This window comes from Maniola hyperantus, chromosome 3, assembly GCF_902806685.2.
Source record: "Maniola hyperantus chromosome 3, iAphHyp1.2, whole genome shotgun sequence".
NCBI lineage: Eukaryota > Metazoa > Arthropoda > Insecta > Lepidoptera > Nymphalidae > Maniola > Maniola hyperantus.
The window spans coordinates 16,221,719-16,238,771 of record NC_048538.1 but is presented as its reverse complement, the minus strand read 5'-3'; the positions used below and the strand labels follow the sequence as shown (position 1 = coordinate 16,238,771).

The window sequence follows — 17,053 nt, the reverse complement described above, 5'->3', positions numbered from 1 at the left end:
GTATTTTGAGTGCAGCAAAATTGTTTTCGAGTGCATATTGGTGTGCGGCCGGCTTTTATAGTTTACCTGAACACCAGGGATATTCGGTATAGTCGACGCATTTTAAACTGAGTCGTCGAGTTATCTGTCTGTGTCGCTCGCACTTACCTCGATCTGTAAGTGCGAGCGAAACAGACAGATAACTCGACGACTCATTTTAAAACGCGTCGACTGTAATAGGCAATCTTTAAAAGCCTCTAAAATCTAAATATCGATACGTTTCGATGCACAGAACGCAAATACCAGGTAGACACGCTGCGCGACGCAGAAGCAGTCGGTAGTAGTAGTTCAGTCTGTCCTAGAACTGGTCGCGTGGTCCAACCGCTCTGGAGCGGCCATAAGATTACCGATTACTGTGTGACTCTTACCAAACACCAATAGGACTACTTCATTTTCATTGCTGGGCCGGCACATTCTGGCGAGGCGCAGCGCAGAGTTCTTTTACTTGCCAAACCATTATCGAAAATCATTTGATACAATGACATCAATATAAATAACAAAACAAAATTTTTCACGGTTTAGACACCAAATAAATCAACGCCACCTCTTAGATACTAATGAACGACACGTTTGAAAAACAGATGTCACTGAATTTTGTTTGTTCATAACCCTGTCCATACGAAGTAATATATAAGTCAATGTACAATGATTAGTCTGACTTTCCCTTTTCCCTAGTAAGTAATTGTGTGAATTGATTTTCGATATTAGTTCAATGGTTTGGCAGTAAAACAATGCTCTGCGCTGCGCTTCGCCAGATGTGCGCTGGCTTTAAGAGGATAACAAGCTGCGCTATGTAAATGAACGAATCCTATTGTTGCGTTTCACCTCCCCTTGGTATGCATCTCCGCTAATTCCTGGTGGAAAGACTTCATATATGTTATCCTATCGGTCGGACACGGACGCCACGAAGGCGCTCAGCTTACTGAGATTAAGCCACTGACGGACGCATCGTCTCTCACTGAATCTACTGTTGCTGCCACACCGCTCCTGTCTTTGCGGGAAACTACTGATATGAACGTCTTTAGACAAAAATTCCGCATACAAGTTAATCTTTTCTAGCCATCTTTGCATCGGTGTGATCAACGAACTTTGGTACAACCAGTTCATCATGGAGGTTTTGGACCACCACGGCTCGAAGGATTTCCAGTCGTAAAGAACGAGCGCGTCGAACCAATTCCTCTTCGTCTCTGTGCTCTCCCGGTACTTCGACCATCCGTTGCAGCAATCCAAACCGGTCGGCAATGGGTCGTCATTGAAACCATAGAGAGAATCGTAGGTTTGTGTTTCCGTAGTAGCATTGGGAAGGGGTGAAGGGATTTGGGGTGGTTCGAGGGGGGTTGCACTGGAAACGTGGGAAGGTATAGTCGTTTTGGCGACGCTGTGCGCCAGCAGCAACACCGCGGCCGACGTGAGGAGCGCGACGACCGCGGCGAGGCCGAGTATCGCGTCTCGAGCTATGGCGGCGACGAGCGTCGCGTCGCAAGTCGCCGTGAGGTCGCTGTACGTGAAGAATCCTCGCGACTGCGCCTGTCGCAGCGCGACTTGTCGCTCCAGCCACTGCAGGCCTGCTTCGAATGATTTGTCACTCACGAATACGTTCCAATCCTAAAAAACAAACGCATTGGTCAACTTGGTAACTTCGATTTTTATCAGTTACACAAAACAGTAAAAAAACAAAGTACTAGACAACGGGCTGTGCGGGCAGCAGCGAGCGCGGCGCGCAGTCTCAACCGCGACGCAACGCAACGCAGACGCAACGAACTGACTCCTTGAAAAAGGACCCCGGATGGGTTCGAGCTAACGTTGACTAAACACGTGAGTAAAGCCGTCTGTGAGATATAATATAATTATAATACTAGACAGCATGTGGCATCATATTATTATTTTTTAAAGAATAGCTATGTTAATAATTACTAATATTTCTTTGTGCCCTCCAATGCTTAGTTGTGCTAAATTGCTTGTGCGAGGACTGTAGGGACGGCAGGTGTGTTTGAACCGCCGACCATTCGTTGAGCTGTTAAGGCTCCTAAATTCTATAAATTTTAGCTAGTATAAAATCCTAAGTTAATTCGCAAAAAATGTGCCGTGCGGACAGACGTGCAATCAACCAAATTTTAGAGTATTCGCATCGTCTTCTTACTTATGTAATATGAAAAGGACAGACACAGTTTGACAGTTTTAAATTTAATTTTTAGATGTTAAAACCCGTGATTTTAGCGCGCAGTCGCGAGCCTACTGTTTAAATTTGTAGCGTGCACTAAAATTTAGAGTCTTTAAATGTAAAGTTCATGTTCTGTGCTTTTTCAGCATTGTTAAAAAGAAAAGGATGCAGATACTCTAAATTTAGTTTAGAGAAAGACAAAACGGAATCGGTGCCATTAGTTGGAAACATGCAGAAAGCTGTCAGTCTAGTGTACTAGTGTAAACAATATATCTTACTATAGCACTAAGGAAGTCCACTTCTAGTTTCTTGAGCTGAGCGAGGTCCAGGCCCCCGGAGGCGGCCCACTCCGAGCAGATCACTTCGTCGTCCTCCCCGTCGTCCTGCAGGAACTTATTACTTACCATCTGCAAAATTAATGTTCACATTTCAGCAAACATAATTGAAGGAGCATGCATTAGGCAGCCCTGTTGCAGCAGCCAATCTGGCTTATTCTTATTTTTTTTAATAAACGAATATTAGTCTTGCTAATTATGACTAATATTCCCCTTTCCCCTCCAATTAAGCGAAAAGCTTGTGCTAGGAGTGGGTTGAAGGAAATATTATTTAATTGCTTAAAATGCACATAACTCTGAAAACTAAGATGATGACGTCTTAACCACTAGTGACTAGGTTATCACAGTTATTTAAGCTGTATGATACATAAATAATACTTCTCGGCTCCACTCAACTCTGCAGGTGTTCGTCGCGCCTAACTCACCAAAGAAACAAGAAAGAGGTCAGCAGGGGAGGTGGCGCAGAGGTAGTCGGCGTTGCAGCGCTTCAAGCGCTCGAGGTACAGGATGGCCAGCACGAGCGCGCACGGCGACACGCACGCCGAGCGCGCGATGCGCGCCGCCGCGTCCGCGTGCAGGCGCCGCAGCGAGCGCCCGCGCTGCGCCTCCGACCACGCAGCGCACGAGATCTCTGCAAGAGATTTATTTTGAAGTGAAACTTCTGTACAGCAGTGTGAAGTATGATACGGTTGTTCCATTTCAAAAAGTCCATTTAGCTATATTTGTTACTAGCTTATGCTCGCGACTTCGTCCGCGTGGACTACACAAAATTTCAAACCCCTATTTCACCCCCTCAAGAGTTGAATTTTCAAAAATCCTTTCTTAGCAGATGCCTACGTCATAATAGCTATCTGCATGCCAAATTTCAGCCCGATCCGTCCAGTAGTTTCAGCTGTGCGTTGATAGAACAGTCAGTCAGTCAGTCAGTCACCTTTTCATTTTATATATTTAGAATAATGCATACACATTTGGCGGCCACAGGATTTGACAAGGAAGTGTGAAGTGGAGCTAAACACAATAGATCAGAGACGGTCACAGTGATTCAGGGATATCAAGGACCTGTATAGCCCCAAAGAAGAAGAAGAAGATGCATACACAGCCACCATTTTAGTGTACAAAAGCTCAGTCAGGAGCCAGCATACGCATACATATTGTATTGTATAAAACGAGTACATACAAACAGTAACATAGATGCAACCGTCCATTGTCGCGTAATGCACACAAAACATACGTAAATATCAATGTACAGCTACTAACAACGCACACATATGTAAGCAGTTTAGTCTTTACTACTTTAGTCTTCCAAGACTTACTATATGCCCAATTGTTGAAGAAGTTTGCGCTGTTAGACTTTGAAAAATCCCCACTTCCATGAATAGATAACATACCAGTGACAGGGAGACTGAGGCAGGGCAGAGTGGGAAGCTCTCCGTAGTACAAGGTTTTAGTGATTCTCTTCAGGAACTCCTTGTGATCACCCATAGTCTACAAACAAATTAGCAGGTTGACAAAATTTAAAAGATCCTTTGAGTGACTTTTAGGGCTTTCAGGTTTCAGGGCCTGTGCAGAAAAGGGACTTTTGTCTGAGGAGGACAAAAATCCTGAAGCGTAATGTCTGCCGAGAACTTGCCACAGACTCAATGCAGTGTGCCATCATTTGGTTGCCAGGAGCCAAGGGCTCAAGACAGATGCAAACTGTGGAATTAACTCCCTTCGGCAGTGTTTCCACTAGATTTTTATATGGTGTAATTCAAGGGGCAAACCACCAAATTCCTGAAAGGCCGGCAACACATTGAAGTATGCTGCTAATGTTCATCAGTGGCGGTAATCACTTCAGGTGACCCAACTATTTGTTTGCTCGCTTTTTTTTTCAAGGTACACCCCCATATTTTTGAGCGGTCTGGTCTGATGATGTTCTATTCTGGGTACTTTTGTCCTTCGTATGCATTATTCGATGCAGTTGTAAGGAATTTTGACAAACAAAGTACTTGGAGGTCTGTCCTTCATCTGTGCAGGCTGTAAGTAATGCCAATCAGTTGATTATATTTAAGTGTGCTTTATTTGTTTTTAGAAAATCACCCAAAAATAAATTAAAAATCATCATCATCATCACATGATCAACCCATCGCCGGCTCACTACAGAACACTGGTCTCCTATCAGAGTGAGAAGCGTTTTAGCCATAGTCTACCACTCTGGTCAAGTGTGGATTAGCAGACTTCACACACCTTTGAGAACATTATAAATATCAATTAAAAATACCAAGTTCATATTATCAGTATTTTACTCAATACTATAAATATTATTTCTTAAGATGAGTCATACTCAAAAACACCTGTAAGTACCTATTTATTCAAAGTTGACATAAGTTTAAAAGTTTAGTTTCCATGAGGTCTGCAATATTCTTAATCACAAACAAGCATATATAACAAGGTTAAAATAATTATTGCAAATAGTTTATCACCGATCACATTGTTATCGCTAATTGCCGTCAAACCTTTTCTATAGTGAAAAGTATGGACTATTTATTATGCAAATCGCCATTACTTTCCTACGACAAAATTACAGGTACGAAAACTTTAAATTATAGAAAGTAGCCACGTTATGTACATAATTCACAATTTCTATCCAGATTTCAGATACGCTTAGCGCTTTGCTACGTTGTGCATAACATGACCTCTTTTGTATATACCTTGATCTTGGCTCTTGAGCCGTCCTTTCTTCGTTTCGATATATTGGACATTATATTTTAGAAAGCACTTTCTTTGAAGAAAACCAAACCATATGTGAGTGTGTTATGTAAATTAAGAATTTTTGTTTTTAGCAAAATGTGATTTTATTATTAAAAACACACAGCACCAAAGAGTATTATAATATACAGGGAACGATCACGGAACGATTACTGCACAGAGTAGGTACATTATATGATTACTGCATATTATATTATAAATTATAATACCAATAATACTCTTCACTTGTATACTCTTTGCTGCATAGACATAGATTAATATTGTATACCTATTACCTACCACACGTCGGAGCAAAGAGTGGGGTGGGCGCGGGAAATGTAATACTCTTTGGTTAGGCGTTGGTTGGGCGCGGGAAATGAACTTCAAAATTAAAAATCAGTGTCTCTATAGCCAATATAATGTGTGACGCCGGCAATAACAACACACACAAGCGGCCCGGCCAATGTCAAAACCTCGAAGGGTATAATATCTGTGGCTCAGATAAGAATCAAATCTGTGGTATAGTCCTTTGGTCACGTCCATAGATTATCTACTATATTACTAGAGACACGGTCACGTCTTTTGTCTTCGTTTGTGGTTTGGTCATAGAGATAGTATATGGATAGTATGGTCATCTTTGGTCTTTGAATGGTCTTTGGTCATCTTATTTTTTTACTGGTTTTACGGCTCTGGGCTCTAGCTCTTTTGAGCCTTTTGGTCATCTTTGGTTGACAAAAACACAGACTAATGGAGAAAAAATTGCCGTTTGCGAACACAGATTTGCGAACATAGTAGAAATTCAATGTAGATAATCTATGTTTGCGATTTAAGTTGCGCAGCCGCAAAGCCACCGCCATAGATTATCTACTATAGCCACCGCAAAGTTTATTTCGGGTCCACAGAGTAGGTACTTTGTTCGGGTCGGTGCGTGGTCGGTGCCAATAGGCTACTTGACTCATATCTAATTTCGTCCAATAAATGATTATTTATTATAGTATTTTGCTTAAGACAACGAAATATATCAATAACAATTATTAAAAACGCAGGATGGATATATAAATCCAATTTAAAAAAATACAATTTTTATTTTTATTTGAAACGCAGAAAACGCTGTCAGCCATGATGTGACAAAGTGTAAATATGTAAACAAAGAAATGTCATCCCTATGTCACGCGGGGACTAACGTAGTATCCATATATATAAAATTTAGAGTCCCACTAACTTATATATCAACGCACAGCCTAAACATCTAAACAGCTGGTCCTAGATACATGAAATTTGGTGGGTGTGTTCTTTGTAGGTAAAGAGAAGGTATCCACTAGGAAAGGATTTTTTGAAATTCCACCCCTGAGTGGGTTAAATGGAGGTTTGAAATTTATGAAGTCCACGCGGGCGAAGTCACGAGCATAAGCTAGTTTTTATATATTTCTAAAAACTCATAGTAAACGTAAAAAAATATCGTTTTCTCGTTATAAATTGAATAAGTTATTAAGTAAGACTTACAACAAAGTGATCTTTGCAAAAATAAATTTGCATATAGGATCATATAGGATCCCTTTAAGCAAGTCTTTGCGTGTTACGTATATTTATTTCACTGGGCACTCTAATTCACAACTTTCCTGTGGTCCTTATCGATGCGTTTTTTACATTCTTAGATGATACAATAACGATAATTACTATATTTTTCATGTAAACTAGTATAGAAGTCATGTTTATTAAACTTTGGGAGGTTATGCTGTTGTTTACAAATGCATGACGTCAGAGCACAGATAATCTATCGGCCAAACATGGCCGACAGTGTTTTTACCTGTCTAAGAAAAAAATATTTTTAAATTAAAGTTTTATGGTTTTTAGGGCGCAAAAAAATATAGTGTTAATTTTTTTGATATAATAGGACAAATATTAACCATTTAAGACCAACTTAAAAAAAGTGTCAAGTAGCCTATTAGCATATTATCTATGGTCGGTGCCGCAAAGCCATGAAGCGAGTTGATTTCTGGTCGGTGGCGAGTTGCGAGTTGTAATAATATGATGTTTCGGATTTCGGATTAAAATATTTTATTATTATTGCGCTAGGACGTTCTATAACTTATTTTAAATGAATATAAAGTTCTGCGAACGTCTGTTAAACAAGTCGACTAAAGTTTCAAGCATTTACATAAGTTTTTTTGGGTGTGTGTAGGCTTTCTGTCAGTGTTATTGATTTGTAAAATTTTCAAACTTGAACAAAGATGTAGGAAAAAATATATGATAATAGTACTCATATAAACTGTGGTGATAATGTGATCAACATGAAAACTAAAAGCTTCTTGCTGTTTTCTACGTCAGTGTTTGCAATAAGTCTATTCCTGATAATCTTCCACTCGCAGCCGCCGCAATCGTTCCAAAGTATTGTCACACAAACCCATCAGCATATCAAGGATTTTCAGGTACTTGCCTGCTTGGCATGTCAATTTACTAAGGACCAAAAACTTTGTTTACGTAACTAAATTAAACTTCGATCCAAGATGCAAAGATCACTTGCATAAGCTTTACATTGTTTCCAATTTCATCTCTTTAAAAGGAATTAATAAAACGAATCTAAACAATTAAACATAAAAATTACAGATCGAAAATATCATCTAAACCACTGCAACAAGGCAGGGTGCCCAGTACGCTGGCAGCGTTACCTTGTTGAATGGCCAGACTAATATGCTGACCGAGGTAACTGCCAGCCCTCCGGTCCCCCGTGGATTCCGCGAGACGGGATGACAGGTCCTTAAAAAAGGATCTAGGATCTTTAAAAACATTTGTGGCAATTTCTTGAAACTAGATAAAGCTCCATTCATCAGCCTGTATTTGTCCATCGCTGGACATATGCCTTTTGGAGAGCATGCACAGGGCGTTCCACCTTTCTCATCCACCCACTTTTTAAAATATTTGGAGGTCTTGTTTACTTAAAATTTCTGTTTCCTGTAGATCTCAGATATTTTCTTTTGTTTCTATTTCACCAAATTTGCATGCCAAATTTCAGCCCAATCCATCCAGTAGTTTGTGCCATGTGCTTATAGATCAGTCAGTCACTCAGTCAGTCAACTTTTCATTTTATATATTTAGGTTTAGAATAGATTTCAGGACTTCAGCTACTTGTAGTATAAGGTAGTGTTTTTGAATAACAAATATTAACATAAAATCACAACAAAACAGGTGTCTCTGTCCCAGGAGCAGCTCCGCGATGAGGAGGAGCAGCACCTGGTGCAGGAGGAGCGCTACCTGCGGCTGGTGGGGCTGGAGGGGCCGACGGAGGCCTGGCACAACACCACCGTGCCCGCGCTCGTAACACACGCGAGGAACGACGAGCATGCGCTGGTCGTCGCCTTCGTGCGCGCCGCGGCCCGCCTGCCATACACTGTGCTCGTGTATAACTTGGGATTGAAGCCCTACTCGCTGGCTATGGTAACAGCACTTCCATTCTATACATGAGACCTCTAATTTATTTATTTACTAGATGATGCCCGCGACTTCGTCGACGTGGATTTAGGTTTTGGAAAATCCGGGAACTCTTTCATTTTCCGGGATTTCCTTCCCCGGGATGCAAGCTATCTCTGTATTAAATTTCGTCAAAATCTAAATCTAATTTCGTGAAAAGCTAGCAGACAGACACACACTTTTGCATTTATAATATTAGTATGGATTTGTTTAGTAATTTACACACATTACAGGAAAACTGCAAGATACAGAAGAAACTATACAAAGGGTGCAAGGGTGGAAGCAATTTTTTTTTTGAAAAGAATATTAGCCATGCTAATCATGAATAATATTCCCGTTTCCCCTCCAACTAAGCGTAAAGCTTGTGCTAGGAGTAGGTACGACAATAGTGCAACGGGTGGGGTTTGAACTTCCAATCTTTCGGATTATAATCGCACCTTAACCATTGAGCTATTGAGGCTCTAATAGAATGAAGAATGATGTTCCCGGATGTGGTGGCATACATTAAGGAAAGTCTATGTTCATCATGCTATGCTTTGAGTCTCTCCACATGGTCAAATCAGAAGTGAGGAAATCTGTAGGAGAACCAGAGTGACCAACATAGCTCAATGGGTTGCCAAGCTGAAGTGACAATGAGTAGGGCACACAGTTAAAAAAACAGTTAGATGGGTTCCTAATATGCTGGAATGGCGTCCTTGTAACAGAAAGCGCAGTGTTGGCAGACCCTCCACTAGGTGGACACTCATCATCAAATAAGTCGCAGGGACGCACAACAGACGGAAACGTTTAAGTGCGGAAACCAGCCCAGAGAGAGAAGTCGCAGGGAGCTGCTAGATGGCGGTGGCGTAAGACCGTGGAGTATGTAAACCTCTACAAGAGACCTATGCCCAGCTGTGGACGTCTATAGGTTGACGATGAAACCGATGTCGATGATGATAATGCAACTTGCAGGTGTCCAACTACTGCAACTCGTCGAAGTGCGCCGTGGTGGACTTGGACCTGGAGCTGTTCCCCTCGCACGTCGGCGACGAGAGCATCTCGGCGTATCGGCCGCTTATCATTCAGGTGAGGAAGATAATAAACTCGTTTTATTGCTCTATGATGGCTGCGTTTGATCTATTTTATTATTATTTACTAGCTGATGCCCGGTGGAAGGAAGGTGGAATTCGGTTTTTGAAAATCGCGTGGGAACTCTTGGATTTACCGGGATAAAAAGTAGCCTACGTCACTCTAGGTCTTTATCTATACCCAAGCAAAAATCACGTCAATCTGTTGCACCGTTCTTGGCTTAAGACCCCTATCCCACTGGCGTTATGCGAGCATTGGCGTTTCTCCAACGTCTGCGCAGCGATGTCAGTACAGACTCAACGTTGACGTCGCGTCGACGCGACGTTGTCGCTGCGCAGACATTGCAGACGTTGAAGAAACGCTAACGCTCGCATAACGCCAGTGAGATAGGGGCCTTAGGATTCTGAAACTGTATGTGATTATGTACGCTACCACTCTGCCATTCTTTTTCTAAAAAGCAGTTAGGTATTTGCTCAAAGTAGTTTTTGAGTTGTTGCCAAAAACATGAGAATTTAGTACTGATGTATTTCTAAAAGTATGCTATTTAATGTGTTTTGTTGCAATAAAGCTTTATACTATTACTACTACATACGAATAGGTACAGGTATTGCTACCTGGCCAAAATTTTTATAAAACCTTGCTGCCTATCACCGCACGGCGCACCGACTAAACAGGCGATCCGACGATCCGCGCCTAATCGATAAGCAACGGGCAGATAAGACGTGGGCTCGGCACTATGAGACATCACTACCCATGCTATAAATGCGTAAGAAATGCTGCTTACGCTGTTAGAAAGATTCGATTAGATATGGAATCTTGATGTTGGGTAAAGTGAAAAATGTTTCCAAAAATCATTCTAAATTCAGTTAAAAAACATAGTTTCGTTTGTGATTGGTTGGTGCCTCAAAACGGTAGCGCCCACTGAGATTTTGGTCTCTATCATGGGATTACGTAAAAGAGAGCGCTATACTTCTTTCCGTGGATAGGGTATAGTTCTAACATAACATAGGTGAAGGTATTGCTGCCTGGCTAAAGTTTGATTATAAAACCTGGCCTAGATAAAGTATTATTAGTGACACGACAGCTGATGGGATTGCCTCCGAACAGGCGATCACGCACCTAATCGATATTTAATGATACTGATTCGGATCGCAACTAAATTTTACAGTATATACTATATACATATAATACTAGATGATGCCCGCGACTTCGTCCGCGTGGATTTAGGTTTTTTAAAAATCCCGTGGGAACTCTTTGATTTTCCGGGATACAAACTAGCCTATGTCCTTCCCCGGGATGTAAGCTACCTCTGTACTAAATTTCATCAAAATCGGTTAAACCGTTGGGCCGTGAAAAGCTAGCAGACAGACAGACAGACACACTTTCGCATTTATAATATTAAGTATAGATTTTTATCTTTTCGTGCCAAATCCATACTAATATTATAAATGCGAAAGTGTGTGTCTGTCTGTCTGCTAGCTTTTTACAACAGTTTAACCGATGTTGATGACATTTGGTACAGAGTTAGCTTACGTCCCAGGGACGGACATAGGCAACTCTTTATCTCGGAAAATCAAAGAGTTCCCACGGGATTTGTAAAAATCTAAATTCACGCGGACGAACTCGCGGGCATGCTCTGGTGTAGTAATAAAAGGACAGACAAACTTATTTTAAGTTGAAATATCAGACAATTGGGGCCGATTCTCTTGTACACAATCTCTAAACTAATCTAAATTAACAAGTCTAAATCTAGTGCCATCCTTTTTGCGCAAGCAACATTATGAAAGGGATAGCAATCGATTTAGACGTGACATTTTAGTTTAGTTTAGAGATTGTGTACAGCGGAATTAGCCACATTGTGACTTTAGTCGCCAGCATTGGTGTTTTTGTAAAGTAGCACCAATACTTGAAATTGTTAATTTAAAATTCATTTTCCGTTCGTTTTAACAAATATTAAGAAGAAAGAGATGCAGATACTCTAGTTTAGAGAAAGACTACCTTAGGCTCGCGACTTCGTCCGCGTGGACTGCACACAGCACAAACTTCAAATCCCTATTTCACCCACTTAGGGGTTAAATTTTCAGCTATCTGCATGCCATATTTCAACCCGATACGTCTAGTAGTTTGAACCTTTTCCTTTTATATATTTAGACATCAGAATCGACGTTAATGGCCAGATAAGACGTGCAGCACTGTGACATTAATGATATTTTTATCGATTCAACTTATCGTGACCGTTCTACCGCCGCGGACCGATGTGACTACTACATTATGTAGCACGTTTGATTTTACCGACAGCAAACTGCCTTGCCCAAGGCTTTAAGCATTGACTTATATATTACTTCGTAAGGACAGGGCCATTGAACAAGCAAAATGGCACCGACTCATTGGTCCTAAAATGTTTATTTAGCACCAATGCAACCTCAGTGACGTCTGGATTTCAAACGGGTTGTTCATTAGTATCTAAGAGGTGGCGCTGATTTATTTGGTTCCAAAACCGTGAAAAATTTTGTTCGCTTGGGCATATCTTGTCATTTATATCGATGGCTAAGGCTGAGATCTATAGAGCGCACTTTGACTTTGCTCAGACTTAAGATTGAGTTAAAACGAGGCAGATTTATGTGAGAGATATACATCTGTCTCGTTTTAACTCTGTCTTAAGTCTAAGCAAAGTCAGAGTGCACTCAATAGATCTCACCCTTAGTGTTCTTCTTCGGCGTCTTAGCCACACAGATTGCACTAAGAGCGGTTACGCACTCATCCGATCCGAGTCCGTGAAAATACGGATATAAAAAACTGGGATCGAACTCGGATATTGCTTACGCACTAATCCGATCTCTTATCCAAATCCCAGCTATTCAGTGGACATCTTTGATATATCTACGTCATATGTCGGATTTGAATCCGAGCCATATCTGAGATATTTTCACGGATGACGGAGAGAACTCGGATGTGCAGTGCGTAATCACTCTTATATTTCAACTAGCTTATGCTCGCGACTTCGTCCGCGTGGACTACATAAATTTCAAACCTCTCTTTCACCCCCTTAGGGGTTGAATTTTCAAAAATCCTTTCTAAGCCTAATCCTAATCCTAAGGATGCCTACGTCATAATAGCTATCTGCATGCCAAAATTCAGCCCGATCCATCCAGTAGTTTGAGCTGTGCGTTGATAGATCAGTCAGTCAGTCAGTCACCTTTTCTTTTTATATATTTAGAAGATAGAAGATAAAAATGTTCAGTTTTCATAATTAAAACTGTTCTGGTCTAATTATAACCCACTCGTCATTAGGCTGTTTGAAGTGAGGCGGATGGAATTAAAATAAGTATGTACCTACATTGTACAATCATTACTCATGGTCATGTCACTGTATGTCATACACTCCAAATTGCTATTGCGCTGAAACCATGTCTTATCAACATCGACGTCATTTTGACGTCAGCCGTAATAAAAATATACCATCAGCTCGAAACTTCAGTCTAGTGCTGACGTCACTAAAATGGCGGCCACGCGCAATAGCAATTTGCGGGACTTATACACGCAAATGTAGTCGGCGACGAGATGTGAGATCACGTTATACGACTTTGAATGACTACGGTCATGGACACGTTTTGTCGCAATCGATAGAATTTAATTGAGATTTTATAAGCAGGCGGTGTGATTGCTTGTAATAAGGATCAGCTGCGCGATTGCGGGACAATGACGGCTACAATGTCACGATCACAATCATCTCTGATTGGTTAACGCTCGCTCGCTATTGGCTACAATGCATTGTTGCAACAAGAATCGCACAATTTCAGCCAATCAGAACAATTGAGATTGTAATAATGATTGATGCAGGTTTTAGACAATCGCCCTACAGAAGACAATAGGATCGACTGACATAGATGAGATAAGATTTTGTTTGGTCGTGTTATTTAATTACTTTAATTATGCAATTTGTATGGACAGCACGCGCTCAGCCGGGTGGGCGGCGTCATCTACTGCGAGACGACGCAGCGCTGGAGCGGCTCGGCGGGCGAGCTGGCGGCGCTGTGGGAGCGCGTGTCCGGCGCGGGGGACTCGCTGGGCGTGCTGGGCTGGCTGCGCCACGCGGCCGTGACGTCACTCACGCACCCGCGCATGTTCCACTACTTGCACGCGAGCACGGACGACTTCCTGTTCGTGCAGATGCTGGACGTGTCGCGCTTGCTGGTGGCGGCGCGCGCGCCCGTCGCCGACCTCATGCGGCAGTGGATACAGTGCGCGCTCACGCTGGATTGCATCATGCCTATAGGTGGGTGTTGGCACCGATTCCGTTGTCTTTCTCTAAACTAAATTTAGAGTATCTGTATCCTTTTCTTTTTAACAATGCTAAAAAAGGACAGAACATGAACTTTACATTTAAAGATCCAAAATTTTAGTGCACGCTACAAATTTAAACAGTAGGCTCGCGACTGCGCTAAAATCACGGGTTTTACCATCTAAAAATTAAATCTAAAACTGTCAAACTGCGTCTGTCCTTTTCATATTACATTACTAAGAAGAGGATGCGAATACTCTAAAATTAGGTTGTGCTCAGAATCAGTACCATTGTGAACTGATACGCTCATGTTCCATCTCAGATGTTTTATTTGCAGGGTTTTTTGATCATCAGTACTATCGCCCGTCTTCGTTTTTGCTAGCGTTCTGGTTACACCCTGTATATACAGGAAAACAATAAAAGATACAGAAGGGTGATTTTATTGCTAAAGCGATATCTCTTACAGACAAGCTTTGCAATGCGCAATCGACTGATAGGTACGCGCTGTCACAACTAGGTCACAGTGAAAATCTCGGGTTGATCCTGAATCGACGATCTGTCAAATATTAGGCTATGGGTGACGTGAAATCAAACAAACCTAGACGTTTATAGCCTACCTAGCTTCAAATGCATGTAACATTTGACGCCTGCCAAGTGCCAGTGTAGGTGAAATCTATTAAAAGTATGCTCTTAAAAAAAGCATATATAGAGTGGAAGACTATGTAAATGATAAGAAAGCTTGGATTTGACTCGCTCCAGCCATGCACGGGGCTGCAATTGCTTGTACAGTATGGTATAATAACATTAAAACTTAAAAAGAGCAACCGCCGAGTTTCTTGCTGGTTCTTCTCGGTAGGAATGGCATTCCGAACCAGTGGTAAATTAAACTAGTTAACGATTCAAAAGTACTTTTAATAAGTCTACTTGAATAAAATATATTCTATTCTATTCTGTGACGTTTTGTCAGAATTTCCCTCACTGTCGTGAACTGTGACTAGGTCCCTCAACTCCCACGTTCGTGTTGCAGGCGCGCAGTCCGGCGGCTGTCGCTTCGACAAGAAGCCCCAGTACCGGTACTCGGGCTGCCACGGCCAGGACGCCTCCGCGCTCAGCATCATCCTGGGGGTGCGATCCGGGTACGAGGAGTCGAGGTAAATACTCCTACATTTAACTTTGAGGCATGGTAAACGGTATGGATCTCGAGGCACGAGCTAGGATACTTGCCCACTTCGGTGTAGGGGAAGGAGGGGAGAGATGGGGTAAATGTGGGGGGAGGGTGGGAGAGGAATGGGGGTGAAGCGTGGGTTAGGTGGGAGGAGGTAGGCGGAGAATAAGGGAGGTGGAGGAGTTCAGGATAGATGGGGAGGCGGAGGATCTCCCTCCGCCTCCCCCGGGAAACTAGAGGGGAGGTGGGAGCGCCTTATTTTTGGTACAAGTAATAAATCAATACTATAATATTATGTATTTGTCAAAATCTAAAGTTAGGTTAGAACATAAATATTACACATGAAAACCTACTTAAGTTACCTTAAGCCTCTAGAACATATTATCTAGACTCTAGAGGCTTAAGGTAACTGAAGTTTGAAATAATTGTCTAATGTATTCTCTCTCATTCTCTCGTAGGCTAAAAGTCGTTTAGATCTTCATAAATTGATTAGATAAGAAGGTTTTTGTTGTATTGAAGGTACGCGGTGCGAGGAGCGAGGGGAGGGTGGAGGAAGGTGGGCGCGGGCGCCGCCAAGGCGTTGTTCGCGAGCTTGCAGCAGAACGCCACGGACGAGGAGCGCACCGAGCGCGTCGTGACCCCGCACGGACCCCCCGTCGCTATCCCCGTCACTTAACCGACCACCCATCTACTTACACCTTACAGTTACACATGTTAACAAAATACAGTACCCGGCAGGAAATATTGCACATCGAACTTAGAAAGAGATTTCGGTTTCGTAGAGCGTCGTCTCTGTCACTCATACCTATATGACGTTTTGTCCGTCTCAACGACAGCGACCGCTCTTCGAAACCGTTATCTCTTTCTAAAGTTCGATGTGAAATATTTCCTGCCGGGTACTGTACTGGTTCTTGAACTTTTAAAAACCTAATTATGTTACGGCGTCAAGTTTTGTCGGATCTATTTATTTATCGGATCCTGTAAAACCGGATAGTGTGTTCCCACAGCCGTCCAGTTTTATAGGATCCTAGGGTATTTTTTCCGAAATTCTTGATCCGAGCTCGTGTGAGCACATGTATTGAAATACTGTTACCAGTAAATCGGATCTTGCATTTTTAGTACGATTTGTAGTCGCAAAATCGGATAACTTTAGCTGGATCCGTTTTTGCCAGATCCTGCAATCGTATGCTTGTGTGAACGTGTGCATTGAACTTCTGTTACCATTAAATCGGATCCTGCAGAAAACAGTTCCCGCAAATAATCGGATGTGTCTGTGTGAACAGGGGTAACACGTTGAATCCGTAAATGTGCGCGAGAAGCAACTTGCGACGTTCGAAACTTCATCAAGAAAACGGTGTCAAATGGGAAAATTTTAGCCTGTAGTATCATGGAAAGGGCATTTGTGCACTCATCCGTATTTAGCTCGTATTCGTGTTTTTTATACAAGCAAATTTCGCGAATTTTTGAAAAGCGGATTCCGTGGACTGCCAAGCGCACAAACGTAGACTCGTTCCTTTCGCAACTCGGAATCACTGCTCGACTCTCCTATATGTTACCAACGATTGCTCTCATATTTCGGCCACATTATACGGGGGGGGGGGGGGGGGGGGGGGGGGGCCGCCCAGCTTAGAAAAGCTAATAGTGACGGGCAACACGGAGGGCAAAAGACCGAGAGGCCGCTCACCAACTAGGTGGTCCGACCAGCTAAAGGAGTCCAGCTGGTGTGGATTTTATCATATTGTGAAAATGGCCACAATATGATAAAATTTCCATTCGAGGGCAGTTTGCCAGGACCACGATCTTCAGCA

General features: G+C 42.2%; 2 protein-coding genes across 3 annotated transcripts; one reads left to right on the top strand and one right to left on the bottom strand.

Moving 5' to 3' along the window:
• Positions 1-179: 179 nt before the first annotated feature.
• Positions 180-5,425, bottom strand: LOC117996100 (protein CNPPD1). The gene is made up of 5 exons (XM_034984099.2): positions 5,226-5,425; positions 3,924-4,020; positions 2,961-3,166; positions 2,479-2,607; positions 180-1,644 (listed from the first exon to the last, which is right to left on the bottom strand). The coding sequence occupies exons 1-5, from the start codon at positions 5,274-5,276 to the stop codon at positions 922-924; spliced, it is 1,206 nt and encodes a 401-aa protein (XP_034839990.1). The 5' UTR covers positions 5,277-5,425; the 3' UTR covers positions 180-921.
• Positions 5,426-7,240: 1,815 nt separating this feature from the next.
• On the top strand, positions 7,241-16,834 carry LOC117996105 (uncharacterized). Of its 2 annotated transcripts, none has more exons than XM_069509471.1 (6): positions 7,241-7,691; positions 8,464-8,697; positions 9,682-9,795; positions 13,750-14,074; positions 15,108-15,231; positions 15,765-16,834. In XM_069509471.1, exons 1-6 carry the CDS (start codon positions 7,554-7,556, stop codon positions 15,919-15,921), a joined length of 1,092 nt encoding a protein of 363 aa, XP_069365572.1. In that variant the 5' UTR covers positions 7,241-7,553; the 3' UTR covers positions 15,922-16,834. The 2 variants fall into 2 exon arrangements, with proteins under 2 accessions (XP_069365572.1, XP_034839994.1); XM_034984103.2 differs by having other exon boundaries at positions 8,449-8,697.
• The last annotated feature ends 219 nt before the right edge of the window (positions 16,835-17,053 follow it).

What these genes read in the sequence shown, in the direction of transcription:
- LOC117996100 (XM_034984099.2), bottom strand. Translation starts at nt 5,276, where the DNA reads ATGTCCAATATATCGAAACGAAGAAAGGACGGCTCAAGAGCCAAGATC. An exon ending in GCTCAAGAGCCAAGATCAAG is followed by an intron (nt 4,021 to 5,225) that starts GTATATACAAAA and finishes ATTTGTTTGTAG; the next exon opens with ACTATGGGTGATCACAAGGA. An exon ending in ACCTCTTTCTTGTTTCTTTG is followed by an intron (nt 2,608 to 2,960) that starts GTGAGTTAGGCG and finishes TTAATTTTGCAG; the next exon opens with ATGGTAAGTAATAAGTTCCT.
- LOC117996105 (XM_034984103.2), top strand. Translation starts at nt 7,554, where the DNA reads ATGAAAACTAAAAGCTTCTTGCTGTTTTCTACGTCAGTGTTTGCAATA. An exon ending in AGCCCTACTCGCTGGCTATG is followed by an intron (nt 8,698 to 9,681) that starts GTAACAGCACTT and finishes TGCAACTTGCAG; the next exon opens with GTGTCCAACTACTGCAACTC. An exon ending in ATCGGCCGCTTATCATTCAG is followed by an intron (nt 9,796 to 13,749) that starts GTGAGGAAGATA and finishes TTGTATGGACAG; the next exon opens with CACGCGCTCAGCCGGGTGGG.